General features: G+C 39.2%; 1 protein-coding gene across 1 annotated transcript in view; it reads left to right on the top strand.

The window, feature by feature from the left end:
• Nucleotides 1-796: 796 nt before the first annotated feature.
• LOC117830775 (lipoxygenase homology domain-containing protein 1-like) overlaps nucleotides 797-15,297 on the top strand; it is a 41,607-nt gene continuing 27,106 nt past the window's right edge. Inside the window, exons 1-7 of the mRNA XM_034709044.1 lie at nucleotides 797-1,529; nucleotides 8,173-8,287; nucleotides 9,962-10,042; nucleotides 11,545-11,729; nucleotides 12,964-13,062; nucleotides 13,372-13,520; nucleotides 13,602-13,725. Of these exons, the coding sequence (XP_034564935.1) occupies nucleotides 797-1,529; nucleotides 8,173-8,287; nucleotides 9,962-10,042; nucleotides 11,545-11,729; nucleotides 12,964-13,062; nucleotides 13,372-13,520; nucleotides 13,602-13,725 (1,486 nt within the window). The remainder of the gene's footprint in view (nucleotides 1,530-8,172; nucleotides 8,288-9,961; nucleotides 10,043-11,544; nucleotides 11,730-12,963; nucleotides 13,063-13,371; nucleotides 13,521-13,601; nucleotides 13,726-15,297) is intronic.

The following is a 15,297-nucleotide window of genomic DNA, read 5'->3' as shown; positions in this document are numbered from 1 at the left end:
TAAGAAAACACCAAAACATTATCATAGTGAAAGTTAAAAACACAAACAAACATGAAATGTACGCGCAGGAGGCGGGCAGAACGGCAGGATGGGATTTGATTGGTTTCATAAATTGGCTCCTGATGGCAGGGATTGGTTGGTGTTTTCCCAGGTTTACTCCGGCTGTATATAGCGTCTTTTTTGCACTCTTTTTTAAGAACACATTATGTATTGATTGCCATCGGGACAGAAAAATCATTTCAACCAGTATAACAAAAAGTGCATTTAAATCTGATTACCAGCCCCAGCTTTAAGTTATCACGAAACAAACAAAAAGGAAATGTAAGGGAGAGTTTGTGTATGTGTGTGTTTATGTGTTTTGGTGTGTGTCTAACGGTTTGCATGCGTGTGACTGCAGGTAAAAGCGAGACACCCCCGGCCCGTAAAGCGATCCTAACACCATGAATAATGAAGAGTGCTGTGGCAGAGAGGATAAGTTCTCTGTGCAAGGCTCCTTTTTCACAGGGCTTTCTCCTGTGGGTCACGTGAGTGCTGAGATGACAGTAATTTTTCATGAGTTGTGTGTTGTTTGGTTGTATGGTCATATATACTGCTCAGGTGGGAGGCATCTAGGCAGCCATCACTGCCTCTGCATGTCCTCAATCTGTTTACCTGCAGCTTCACACACCCAGACGGCTCTCCACCTCAGCATCCCTAAAATTCTGTGAAGACAAGGGTCAAATGAATTGTCTTACACTATTAGAAACTCAAGACAGCACTTACGAAACTAAAGGCCAGGGAAGTGGATGAATAAAAGATGCCGTCAAAACAGAAAAAATCCACAGCTTCAGAAGAAACCGAAGAAGTTGATGACGAGGTAGAGGAAACAGAGCCAAAGTTAAAGGAGAGGAGCAAAGGTGTGACACATGGGGACAGCTCAAAAGGGGAGAAGAGCCGGAAGAAACATAAGAGTGCCGAAGGCTCTGACAATCAGGAGGCCCCAGAGAAAGAGAAGAATAAGAAAGAGGGTGAAAAAGATAAAGAGAAGAAGAAGAAAAAGAGGCAAGATGTGGATGCTGAAGCTGGTGCTGTGATTGAAAATGATGCTGAGGAGGGTGAGCAGAACAATAATGACCCCGAGACCAATTCCAAAAAGGAGAACTCAGAGAAACTCAAAGAGGAAGTGACTGAGGGGGCAAAGGAGGAGAAAAAGAAAAAGAAGAAAAAATCCTCCACAGAAAATCCAGAGGGAGAAGAGGAGATGACATCCAAGGAGAAGAAGTCGAAAGATGGCAAGAAGAAGAAGAAGTCTCACAATGATGATGAAGAGGAGCCTTTGATTGAGGATCAGGAAGAGGAGGAGGACTCAAAAAAGAAGAAGAAGAAGAAGGCAAAGAAGGGGTCAGCAGACAGTGATGAAGATAAAAAGAAAAAGGGGAAAAAATCAAAAAATAAACAGGTGGACTATGCTGTGATCTACCAGAATGAACTACTGGGATATCACACAGACTCATCTGATGGATATGAGGACGAGTACTTTAAAAAGAAGGGTAAGGTTTTAACATTGTGTTCAAATTCAGATATGTGGTCAAATCCTAAATTCAGGTCCTTCAGTACCCTTCATCTGTGATCAATAGCTATCTGGGAAAGCCCACTGTGATTGTTCCTGGGTGAAAGCTCAGTTATGTTCTACATGAATGGAGCCAAACAGAAGCTAGAGGGGTAGACAGGTGCTGGGTTCAGTCCCAGACTCAGGAGCAGGGAGAACCATAAATAAGGCCAGGAGCCAGGGGATCAAACCAAGCGAAAGAGACCAGCAGGACTAAGATAATGCAGAGGGAGACCACAGGGGCTCCATCGGATAAGAAAAAAAAAGTCCCTAATTGAACAATTCAAATCTTGGCTACTGTTTGACACTGAAAGACAAGCAAATATTTGTTCCCCATTTTTTTTCTTTCTGTCCCCTCAAACTTGTTTTTGTTCCAATCTGCTGTCTTGGAATTAGGTTTGGTTGCTATCTAATGAAAATGTATACAAGGCTATATCATTTGAAAATTGGTGCATGAACTTAACCAAAGAGCAATTGTTTCATTGCCCCTACTATGTTAGACACTTTGTGAAACAATTGCAATTTGTAAAGCCTTTCAGAAAAAAAAAACTTTTGCATAAGATGCAAAACCTCTTCAATAACTTCAACCAAGCCTGACTGGATACACCTAAGAACTACTGTGACCCAAGCTCCTTTCACATATGCCTCCCTAAAATATTAAAAAATGTTGAGGAGCTCTTGCTGTCTTTGGATGAGGCAACCAAGATCTACACCTATCAGTGCCACATGCTAAGAGACAGATGTGCAAGCATCTTTGCTTTTAAAATGGTTTAAATGTCATCAACTCAGACCCCTGCTTTTCACTTACAGTGGATTTTCCTGCTGTGTCCTCTAATTGGCGACTTCTCGTGGACTTTAAACTAGGGAGTTGGCACGACAGAAGCCCAAGAAGGGGTGGACATTTAGCCTGTTTATGTTCACAAATCTAGGGAACTTTTTAGTTTTGTATTTGTGTGAATACAACTCTAGATGACTGGCACCAGAGCTACTTTTTTAGTTTGAGAAAAAGGTCAAAGACTGGGCTGAGACAGTACCTTGCGAAGACTTTTGGTTTCATAGGTGACAGAAACAGGGGTCTCCTAGGTAAAAGAAACCAAAAAGAAGATGAGGTGTTTGGCAAATTGATGGTTGCCAACCAAAAATAACCCGGTTGTACCAATAGGATCTGACACACAGACTCACGCAATGTTTTAAATGTGCATGCCATTGGCTGACTATTTCAGATCAAATTGATCATGTTACCATTGTTTTTGCGGCATAAGACAACAGCAACGTCCAAGCTACTACAAACTGGGAATAGCTATTTCAGAATAATACATTGCATATAGTTAGTAATTTGTGGTTCCTTTTGGGGGGATTTAGCCAATTGAAAGCTGAGGCCGCCTCCCCTTGTTAGAACTGTATAAATAATGGACGTAGTATCCGTGACGTCACCCATCTGTTTCTGAAACACTGTTTTGAAGCCAATCATCAGCAGGAGCCATATTGGAAATGTTGAACTCAACCGAACTCATCCTTACTTCTGTCAAGGTAATGTGAGGTAAAGAGGCGGGATTTGAGCCTCCTCGCCATCAGCTACAGTGTTCCCACCTGTCAGTCAAGACAGCTGTGCCTCTCATAATGTAAAACTCGTAATCTTAATATATTTGAAACTGCTGCATTATGAAAAAAATTCACCCTCCATACAGTATGTGCCGATTGAGAAATTAGCTAATTAAACTAAACTAAGTTTTGTACCAGGCTGTAAACAATTTTATCTCTGCTGTAAAGATCGGCTCTTTTTAATTGGTGTGTGTTTCCGGTACTTCCAGAGCCAGCCTCAAGTGGACACTCGAGAAACTGCAGTTTTAAACACTTCCGCATTGGCTTCAATTCTAGCGGCCGGGGGTTGCCACTTGGTTAGAACTAAACTAATGCCCTGTGGAGACTACCGTCCTTGCTAACTGGGCAGATGTTACCAAAAATACTTTGTCAGGTCATGGAAAATGTAATAGTTAAGGCTTAAGTTACCATATATAAACATTATCTATTAAGCTTCTTATTTAGGATAACATACATCCAAATTGAACCACTCAATAGTTGCTTACCATTATCTAAATGTCCTTAATGTAAGCAGTATTTAGTTGTATTAATTGTAAAGCATGATGAAATGTTGGTCAATTTGAGAATTTAACAACATCAACTGTGACAGATCTAATCACAGTCATGCTAGCTGTAGGGGTACTCAAAAAACATTCATCACAAATGAAAGTTAACTCAGTTTGGAGTTAAAAATCCAACCACACTGTCCATGCCAACCTTGGTTTCTGTGAACGAAGTTTTTCTTCTTAAACATATTTGGCAAAACAAACTAATCAGTACATGAAAGCAATTTCCAAAGAAGACTTCTGACAAAAAGGAGCACTTAGCAGTTTGAAAGGTGGATTGGATGAGAAAATTGCACATAAATGCATAAACATCTGAACTTAAAAGCTTTTCCATCCCCTGTCCCCCATTATGTTGACAGAGCGAGTTCTGAAGATGTGAAATTTCACTGTATCTGCCAGCACTTCCACTGCCTGGTAATTGCTACCATAGAGTAAATGTTCAAAGTTAATGTGCTTTCAGCTCCTGATCTTTGACTATATTATGAAAGGAACAGTTAGCATCATTATGTAGCATCAGTACCTGCAATGCCTGGGTGCATCTATCTTACCACACTGACTCTCACAGTTCTCCAACACTCCAGTGAGATTATCAACTCGACTCAGTTTTACCAGGCCACTGTGTATCTGATTTTATCAGGTGTCTCTCTTTCTCCTTAATCTGGTTCTAATGGCTCTGCTCGCTGTTAATTAGGTATCCATGACTTTGGTCAAATTGCTCTTTATCAGGTCTCTGCCTCCTTCTTCCTCTACTGAAGGATTTTAGGTTATCTGTCAGTCTTCTATCTGTATTTCTTTGACATTTCCCTTGTTGCATTTATTCTTTACTTTCACTTCCTTTCTGCATTGATTGAGTCAGTCATTTGCCTTTTACCCTATGGAAAAACCTGTCAAGCTGCTCCTACCCCTGCTCAGAGAGGACATCGATTTGTCTCTCCCTGTTGTTTCTCTCTGAAATGCCCTATAGTCTCAGTCCCCAGTTTACCTTACATAACCGGAGAGAGGAGTTTTCATTTACATACCATGATGCAGCAGCGCTATAGAATTACTTCCACATATACCAAGCTGTTGTGTATCAGGCAGCAGGCATTCAGTGACTAATCTCCAGCTCAACATTTAATACTGTCACTGTAACTCCAACACGGGATGTTCGAAGGGTTGGACTTTCAGAATCCTGTCTTAAAAAACAAATTCGGAACCCGAGTCTGAGTAATGATTCTCAGAAATGAAAAAAGGATGAGTCATTGCCTACTTACTGGAATTATGTTGACAAAGGTTGAGTGAAAACTGGCTCACAAAAAGAAGTAGATATACAGACAATATTGCATATATTTGAAGTTAACAATGGGAACACGCATAGTTTTCTTGTGACTGTCTTAGAAAGCCAAAGCTGAATCCAATCCAAATGGATGGACTTTGCTGCCCTTGCTGATTGGCAGACTTAGTGGCAAGTAACTCAAGAAGTCTGCTGACAATGAGGGATGTTCAAAGCGACAACACACCAGGTCCACTAAGGCCTCTACTGATCTAAAAAGATTCCTCTAACCCTTTCTATTTGAAGCTGATAACACGTTATAGATTCCCACCTTTGCAAAACTAACATGATGGCAGTGGACCTGTTACAGTAGATTGGGTAGTACTACTGTGCTGTATTTGTCTGATACTAATTGCATTGAAGTTTTCCATGTTGAAGTTGTTTTAAAACCCAAACCAAGATCTGTTAACCATTTACCTGGTTAGGTTTAGGAGCCATAACTGATCAGTGAGTTTAATCAAACTGTCATGGATAGGGTTCCAAAGGGAGAACCACTTTTACAGTTGGTTAAGTATGTGACATGAAGTATTTTTTTCCTGTGGGCTTCCTGACCAATCACAGCACAGTATTATTGGACAAAGGGGTATCCTGTTTGGCAAAAAATGTATGAAGCATAGTATGTATGAATGAAGTCCAAAAGGAAGGACTCAACGATGCCAAGTTGGACAGATTCCAGCTTAGATTAAAAGCTGTGCTGGCAGCTGTATGGGTACACAATGGTTAACTGTGTTTCCTGTTTCAGAGTACTTAACTGTTACAAATAAGCAGAAAAAAAACTACTAAAAAGTCATGCTTTAGACCATGAATGCACTGTGCAAATTCAACCGCTTCTGACATTGCTTGATTTTGAAGTTAGGCCAAATTTCACTTTGATTGAGCATCATTTGTAGTGCATAGTGCAGGGATCATAAGGGCTAATCATTGCCCAATTAGTTCATTTTTCATGTTAGAGATTTTGTTGGCCAACTGCACACTCTTACACACTGAAAGCAATTCTCAGGCCTTTTTTCCCTCAGTGTACCTGCACAAAACAGCATCTGAAAAGCACCATGGCGACACAAGGTGTGATGTAGACTACATGGAATACACGTGGATATACACCGGTCAGCCCCAACATTATGACTACGTGTGAAATGAAATGCAATCCATTGCAACAGCTATACCACAAAAGTTTCTACATGTTCAGTTATTGTTGACACATCAGAAAGATGATAGATATGTGATGTTCTCTCTTCTCTTAACTGTCTTCATACACATCATTTAAATGACACAGACTGCTCCGTTTTCATCCTGTTTACCTTCCCATCAACTCAGTGGCTTGGTCAGACAAGGAGACACATTTGTGAAACGTGAGAGATGCTTGGCTGCTGTATCAAACCAGACATGGATTCACTGCAGATTCGCCGCATTGAATTCCCTGGCAAACATATGTGGAAGGAAACATAATGCTCCCTGATGTTTCTAGATTATTTGGCACTGTCTGAGGATGTGGCTTTGTGACTGTCCTTTTATTCAATGCTTTGCTTTTTTAAATGAGACTGTCTTTGACCTCTAACTATTCATTTCCTATGAGTCAAGCCAAGTCTCTTTAATAAAATGGCTCATTTAAACAGGTATTGACCCAAAGTGCTTTACAGACAATTCTGGCAGTTTAGAATCTGCCAGCATACAGCTCTACATAATTCATCAGAGTTGTTTAAAGCCAGGAGTAATTCATGAGGAACCATCTTAATGTAGTAAATGCAAGTGAAAACAAGTTGTTTTTTTAATTTGCTTAAAAATGTGTCACTGGGGGCAGTGTTTTGGCGCAGTGGTTGGATCCAGTGCCCGAACAGAATTAGCTCCAACACTCTAACCAACACTTTCTTCACAGCTTTTGACAAAATCCACTACCCTATGCTCTCAAGGCATACAGAGCCCCAAAATAATGAGAAAAAAAACAACAAAAATAGAACGGGACAGCCACCCAAATGTATCCCTGTAACTGGTGACAGACTTAGGATAGCCCAACATGATAAGGTATGTTGCGCTTTCTGTAACTGGAAAAAAACATGCATGCAGCATTTGATGCCATTTAAACAGTAAAATATTTTTCGGTGAGAAGAAACTGGTAGGATTGAACTCTTTGTTAAAAAAAAAAGAAGTGCCATCAGCATAGCAGTGATACAAAAGGTAACATTTCTGTAAAATACAACAATGGAGTAGCACAAATGCTATAAAAGAGGCCCCAAAATTGATCAATTGAAACTAGGGCTGTCGAATAATTAATTTCTTAATCCCAATCGAATTGTAGAATATAGTTAATCGCAATTAATACAGTTTTAATGCCATATATAGTATTATATTACTTTGCATTCAAAAATAGTTTTTAGTGTTGTCATATACTTGGGAAACATTGAAGAGACAGTTCAAGGAAAGGACAGGTATCTGATTAAAATTTTACTCAAAGCCAGTAAAAAAGCTATAACCAGAAACTGGTACAAAGCGGAACCCCCGAAGAAAGAGCACTGGTTTGAAATCATTCAGGATATCTATGTAATGAAAAAGCTGACATACCAACTAAAGCTCAGAGGACGTACGCACGACAAAAACTGGAGGAAAGGGACCACATACACGGAAAGTGAGAACAACAAATAACTGAACTGTTTCGAAATGACAAAGAGGGAGGACTCGCATACTAGAAATGCCCTTGAAACTGTTTGTGTGTTTATGTATTGTACTATAATTGTTTTCCAAAATAAAAATAAATAAAAATAAAGTATAAAAAACAAACAGTTTTTTAGTCCATAATATTAATAATGTACAGCAATTCTTACCAGTTGCTTACCAGCCACCTATGAGATGAGCCCCCCTTTTGTTGCATTAGATTCAAAAGATGATATAGCAGTGATTATTTAAAGAAGTAATAGTATGGGATAAAAAAAATTAAAACATTAATTTTGTACCTTAATCATGATGTGATTAACACGTAAATGGTGAAGCCCTAATGCAATCAGGTAGGTTCTTTTTTAACCCAAACTAGTTCTTAGTGTTTCTTGTATGAGATTTTTTTCACATCATAAACAGAATAGTGCATTTCTTATCTTCCTCACGCTCTTTCTAATCCTACTTCCTCTCTGTTTCAGTGTATGAGGTGGTCAGTGTCACTGGTGATGTAAAGGGAGCTGGGACAGATGCTAATGTGTTTGTCACCCTTTTTGGAGAATTTGGGGTCACGCCCAAGGTTCATCTGGCAAGCAAGTAAGTGGGTTTGAAAGGTCTATATCATACAACTATAGTTTGATTAAAATTCTGCCTCCAGGTCAGGTCTCAATGATTCATTTCACTCTGATTCGACTGTAGTTATTATTTCAGGCAGTTTTCTTTGTCAGTTTGATTTTGCTCAGCTAGTTCTAACTTTTTCAATGTCAGCTGTTAACTTTTTTATCTTCTTTATTCCTCTCTGATCCTTCAGCACAGCAAAGAGGTATTTTCTAACCAGTCTGCTAAAGGATGGATAAAGTTCTGTCCTTGTGTTGGGTTGTAATTTGCACATTACACTGTATGGAAGAACATTCCTGCTTTGCATTAAACTGAACCTCAAATCAGCTCAATAAGAGAAGAGGGAGATGGTCACAACAACTGTTGGTTGTGGTGCGGGAATCTCTCCTCTATACAGTCACATTAAGTGTCGGACACAGAATATCTGGAGTAAGGAGGAACTATGTGACATGTCCAGTCTTCTTTTCCATTCACGGTTAAATGAAAGAAGACCGGACATGTCATTTCTGAGGATGATCGAATGACTCAGCAGCAGGCTTCCTTTATCTCTGCACACATTGATTGACAGATAGGGTTACCTCTGCAGTGTATAGGATATACTGTCTTATTGTGAGCCACACTGGAGCATGTCACACACACCTTGTGGTGGTCTCGTTCATCCACTTCAGTAAGCACCAACATGCCATGTATTCAGTGCGTCCATGCTGTGTGGCTGGAATGCTGCTCAGCTGAGGAAATACTATACATGGATGTTGATGACCTACTTTTGCATAGAATAATCATTCTGCACAGCAAAGAGTTTCACCTTACTCCGATATAAATTAGGTCCTGCCTGTATTGTGTAGTCATCAAATAATACTTTACCACATGATACAGGTAAGGAGGGGGCTGCTATGTCTGTAGAGGCAGATACAAAATGTAACTCTTTGAAAATGTATTGCGATCACTACAAAATCAAATTGCATAATTTTCAAAATTTGCATTGGGTTTGCTTTCTCACATTATCAGTCCCTCCTTCATCACTGTCTTACAGGAGATTTTAGAGACAGGAAACATGGAAAACTGGCATGCATTAATCAGGGTTGGGCAGTATTTCATTTTTGGCATTATGTTTTTTCACAGTAAACACCATGCACCTTCAATATAGGAGCCTTGGCATTGTTTCTGGGTACAGTATTGTCTGGTAAAGAGAACACAAGAGATGTGGGTCAGAGACAAAGGCAGGCATTCTCTGTTAATGAAAAAGACGGTGTCTGATTCACTGTGGTTGGCAAAGAAGCCACTGTGTGCACACAGGCGCCTAGTTTGTCTCTGTGAGGGGTAGAAGTACATGAGGAAGAGGAGAAGGAGGAGGAGGAGGAGGAGGCGTCAAAATGGCTGAGCTTTAGAAGGTTTCAGATTATACCACTGCCATGAGACCACCAGGGCACCCTAAGCTGGATTAAGTCAGGAGATGTAATTTACTGTTCCAGAGCTCAGTTCAGTTAGCTGTCTTTTCTGCAACCCCCTAATCTTTGTCAATCAAACAAAACATTTCTCTTTTCATCTGTCTTCCTCCCCCCTCTCTCTGTCTGTCTCTCTCACACACATGCACGCACACAAAATAATCTTTGTCCCAAATTCTGACATCTGTCATGTGTCATCAATTCACAGAAGCCGTACTGCATTTGAGAAGAATAAGACAGATGTTTTCCGTATCAAAACACACAATGTTGGCCCCCTGAAGAAGCTAAGGTACTGTATAGCAAATATAATTATTTCATGTAAATAAACATTCTTTAATAGCCTTTTGATGTTTGCATAGTTGCAGCAAATTCCAAGAATGCACAACCTTAGGTCACTGACAACATCACAGCTGTGCCAACTATATCTAACACAGGATAAGAGCAGCTTAAAGAGAGGATCACACTGAAACATTTCTCACTTATGTTCCAGCTGTGCTGCTGGCCATCAAATGATTCTGTTGAGTTATACAGGGGTAAGCCCCCATCTGTTGTTGTGTGTGTCAGTGTCAAACTCCAAAGAAGGCCGAGTTACATCAAAGCTGCAGGACATGAATAGTGAAATGAGATAGATGTCTCCATTTAAAAGTCAATGAGAGCAAAAGGTGGGGATGCTGCACTGTAGCTCAGCAAGGGAACAATGGAAGGGTTGCTTTTCCCCATAGCATGCTGACTAGTCCACTGGCAGCATTTTTCAACCTTATGTTTTTAAACAGATGACACCATCATTATGAAATTGAATTCAGCAGATATTTGCTATGACTTCTGTGTAACCAGGGTTGTGGTAAGTTAAGCATTTTAAATGTTCAATTACGATGCCTCTTGTTTAGTTAGATTTCTAAAAGCTACTTATTGTTTATCAATCAATCAATCAATCAATCAATCAATCAATCAATCAATCAATCAATCAATCAATCAATCAATCAATCAATCAATCAATCAATCAAACAATCAATCAATCAATCAATCAAACAATCAATCTTTATTTGTATAGCACCAAATCACAACAAACTTTATCTCAAACATAGCAGGTCTAGACCATACTGAATGTTAAATTATTAACCAAGACCCAACGTCAAGACAGGATACGATCCAGTCCCCTCTTACTAACGGGACTCAATCATCTTAATCCACCATGAGCATTGCACCTCACAGTACTTAGCTAGTTACAGCAGTAAGGAAAAACACCCTTTTAACAGGCAGAAACGTTGAGCAGAACCAGACTCATGTTAGACAGCCATCCACCTTGACCGAGTTGGGGTTGGAAAGAGGGATAGTGGAGAATAAGAGAGAGAGATAGAGAAAGAGAGAGAGAGAGAGAGAGAGAGAAAGAGAGAGAGAGAGAGATGAGATGGATAGCAGTAGTAGTAGTAGTAGTAGTAGCTGTTGCCGCTGGAGTCCGGCATGTCCGCAGCAGCTGGAGTCTGGAATGTCCAGAGTTTAGATCATAGAAGAAGTCCTGATAAAGTTTCTTCATTTATTATGTACTAAAAATAGTGTTAACTATCTCAGAAAACTGAGTGTGTGCTTTCTTTTTTTTCCTGTGATCAGTTGTGAAACATTTTTGCACAAATTGTAGTTTTTGAAGTTGTGCAGTCTGTAGAAAAAAGTGCTTTGTCTCCATGGGGTGGTGCTTAGTGCTTAGCCTCAGGCTTGCAAACAAAGGCATTGTTGCATGACCAAAGTTGAATTCTGTTTACTTGTAGAGTGAGTTCATGACGTTTAACTCCCCAGGATCGAGCACGACAACACGGGGATGAGCGCCAGCTGGTTCTTGGACAGGGTTGTTGTGACCGACATGAATCGGCCACATCTGCGCTTCTGTTTCCCCTGCAGCAACTGGCTAAGTCGAGAAGAGGCCGACAACTTATTTGTCAGGGACCTACTGGGCAGCCTGAACCCCATGGACGTCCAGAAATGTAGGTCACTCTGAAAGAAAAACTAACAACACAGAGCAGACACAAGGGTTCACAAAGGTTTAAACAAACCCATAATGGTTCATTAAAATGTCCTAACTCGCAGCATTTCTCAAAAGTAACGGCCTCTCAATTTCCAGTTTTTTAATGTGTAACAGCAAATGCAGAATTTAAAAAACACTAACAACCAATCATACACAAATTAGAAAAGAGATACTTTGTTAAGAAACTTGACAATGTTATCACATTGTGTCTGGCCAATGGTTAACAAAGGTGTCTGATAACAACTGTGTCAGGTTGTAATTGAATTGTATCAGAGTGTAATCCTCTGCTCAACTAGCCCATGTGTTGCAATGTGATCTGCCATCTCAGAAACTGTAGTCAGTCAAGCAGAGCATCATGAAGCCAAAGTTCAGACAAACACACCATGCTGTGAGGGGCTAGTTAGAGCTATAAAGCTGTTACATGAACACATGGACGCTGCCAGGGATTTGTCCCATGAAAGAAAGCATAAAATTGGGCCACACCATTGCATCACTGTAAGTGTTCTTCTTTTTTTAAGACCCTTGTCTCCCCCATACCTGTTCACACACCATGTACACAGCAGTGTTTCCCACAGAGAATATACCTGGGCAGACCGCCCAAGTACTGTATGTGCAGACCATTTTTGCCTTTTTTTTTCCCCAACTTCTGGGATCACTAAAGTAGTGGACAATCTGTCCTCACTTCCCTTCTCTTGCACGTGTGTTTAAAAATAGTCTGACACATGGTTTGCAGGTGATTGAAGAAAGAGAGAGGGGGGGTTCCTTTGGCACGTTCTTTCAGTAAATGTCTCACATTGGATGGACCTACTGAAGTCTTCGTTTTAATGGAGTGACACGTGCACTGTCTAGTTCAGACAGGTAGCTCAGGTGCACTAACTTCAAACGTGACATGCATCATTCTCACAACCACCTTACAAAGGTATACAGTTTGGCAGTCTATTTGAGCTGCACTCTCTCTGTGATCTGTCATTGCCACCACTGCCATGCATGCACTGTGTACTGTGCTCATACTTTTAGCCCCACACCAGCATCCACCTGCAGGCTACAGCTAGGGGGTTTATGGTATCTCTTTAAAAAGAAGAAAAATGGTTCTGAAAAATACTTACAACAAGCCTATTCTTCACTCTTAGCAAAGGGATCCTTTTCCAATGATTTCAGTGTGAGATAACTGTTTCATGTTCATTTGTTTACAGATAATAAATACATTGTGAGTGTGTTCACTCCTGACATGAAGGGAAGTGGAACTGATGCTGATGTTTTCCTTAACATCTTTGGAGAGAATGGTGACACAGGTAGGGAAGCCGCTAAACTTTTATATTTTCATTATTCTGTAATCTTCTAAATTCAATGATTGATTTAAAAAAAACAAAAAACGGTTGAGTATTTTAATACACAGACACTTTTGTTTTCCAGTCCCAGGGAGGACATCTTTTGGTTTATTGACTGAAATTTAGACCAAAACATTACAAATTATTTACATTAAATCAATAGACTACAAATAAGTCAAATCCTTAAACACTTTGATGACTCAACCACCCATTGTCTGATCTTAGTCTGATTTCAATGAGTTTAATTCTGTCTTACTTCATTTCTAATGAAAGGAGAAAGACGACTGGACAGTGACAAAGACAACTTTGAACGCGGCTCAGAGGACAAGTTTACAATAGAGGCACCAAACCTGGGCAGGCTGAGGAAAATCACCATCGGCCACAACAACAGAGGCTCATCAGCAGGATGGTTTCTAGATAAGGCACATAAAATCTACTCCTGTATGCATGATCAGCACTGATGAATACAATCTCTAACTGTAGTGCATTATGTTTTTCTGTAGGTGGCTATTGATGACATGGGGAATAAAGAAGTGTACGAGTTTCCTGTTAATCGCTGGTTTGCAATGGATGAAGCTGATGGTAAAATTCAAAGAGATGTGCTGGTTGGATCCCTGCAACCAATGGGTGAGAAAAGAAAAGACAACTCATTTAGGATGATTAAAGTGAACTGAAATTTGATTCCTACCAGCTTTTTAATTTAGGAAATAGAATCTAAGAGGATAAACTGATTTAAAACTGTCTCTGTGCTAAAACTCTGGCAGTCCTGTGGCAGTGGTTGACACAGATGCAATTCCAGGACCGGCATATCAAAGTGGTGCTCATAGGTGCACTAATACCTTCTTGACCTGTATAGTCTAAGACATTTTTTTTTCAATATTATTTTTATTTGTTTCTTTTTGAGTGCAAAACATTCACAAAAAAAAACCATTTTTTACTTCCCTTTAAACCCCCACCCCCTCCATCTTTTCGCACATAAATAAGGTCAAATAACAAAATAAAAATTAAAAAACAGGCAAAAGAATAGAGGAACAGAAAAGAAAGAAAGAGAAAAAAACATAGGTCAAAAGAGATAATGTGTTCATACAACTGCAAATTTCATATTTCATGTGGATCTTTTTAAAAATAAATAAAGCATAACACTTTATAAAGGGATAAGCAGCCCGTAAACTTCATGAAATAGTTAAAAAGAAGACCTGATAAAAAAAAAAAAATAAAAAAAAAAAAATAAATAACCAACTCAGAAAAGTCTATCTACAACTGTCTAGTCTAAGACATTTTTTGACCTTGTCAACAAACATAGTATCGGTTTTATACCATTAGTTTAAGTTAATCTAAAAAATGTTCAGTTTGATAAATGCAGATCAAATCACCATCTTTGCAAAGCAACTTAACACAACAGTGATTTAGCTCATAGTCAAACGGACAGGATATGTCACCAGCTATTGATTCCATGGTTTAAGTGCTGTAGAGTGTAGGCCAAGGTGTTCTTTTTTCTGCAGTCACTACTGAGTTTAATGACTATGGCAAAACAAAATTAAAGATTAGTGACTGTAGTTACATTTTACTTTGAAGCATTTACTGTATTGACTTGGAAGCATTTGTTTTACTTCTGCTATAATGTTAGTTCATTTTTGTTGATGTGATGACATTGTTTCCTGTGAGGGCGGTTCTCTAAGCTCAGCTGCATTAAGGCCATTCATTCAGAAGCAGCAAAGAGGCAGTGCTGTAAGTTCTAATTATTGATTAGAACTTAAATATATTTTTCACAACATAATTAAATGTGAAGAGGATCAGAAATATTGCTCTAAATGTGATTAAAAAAAAAGTGACTTGAAATTTCATACTATGTTTTTGACGTTTTGGAGCTATATGTGGAGAATTGTTACTGTTATTTTCAGTGTGCACAACTTTACAAATGGCGCCCCATAAATACCAACCAGTTTTAGTGTCAGCCTATATACGGTATATTCAATCAGTCAAATTACTGGACTATGCAAGTTGTCATTATAATCCACAAATGCAATATAAGGGTACTGAAAATTATCTTGTCAACTTTAAACAAGTCAAACTAGCAATCAGGATATTTACAGTTATATTGCTGAATTTCAATTTCTGTTTCATTTTAATATACGTCAAAGACATTTTTCATATTTCAGTCAATTGGAAATCAATGATATTGTACCCTTGTACTGTAAT

Source organism: Notolabrus celidotus, chromosome 19 (assembly GCF_009762535.1).
Source record: "Notolabrus celidotus isolate fNotCel1 chromosome 19, fNotCel1.pri, whole genome shotgun sequence".
Taxonomy (NCBI): Eukaryota; Metazoa; Chordata; class Actinopteri; order Labriformes; family Labridae; genus Notolabrus; species Notolabrus celidotus.
The sequence above is the reverse complement of the archived record's forward strand: the minus strand, read 5'-3'. Positions and strand labels throughout refer to the sequence as shown.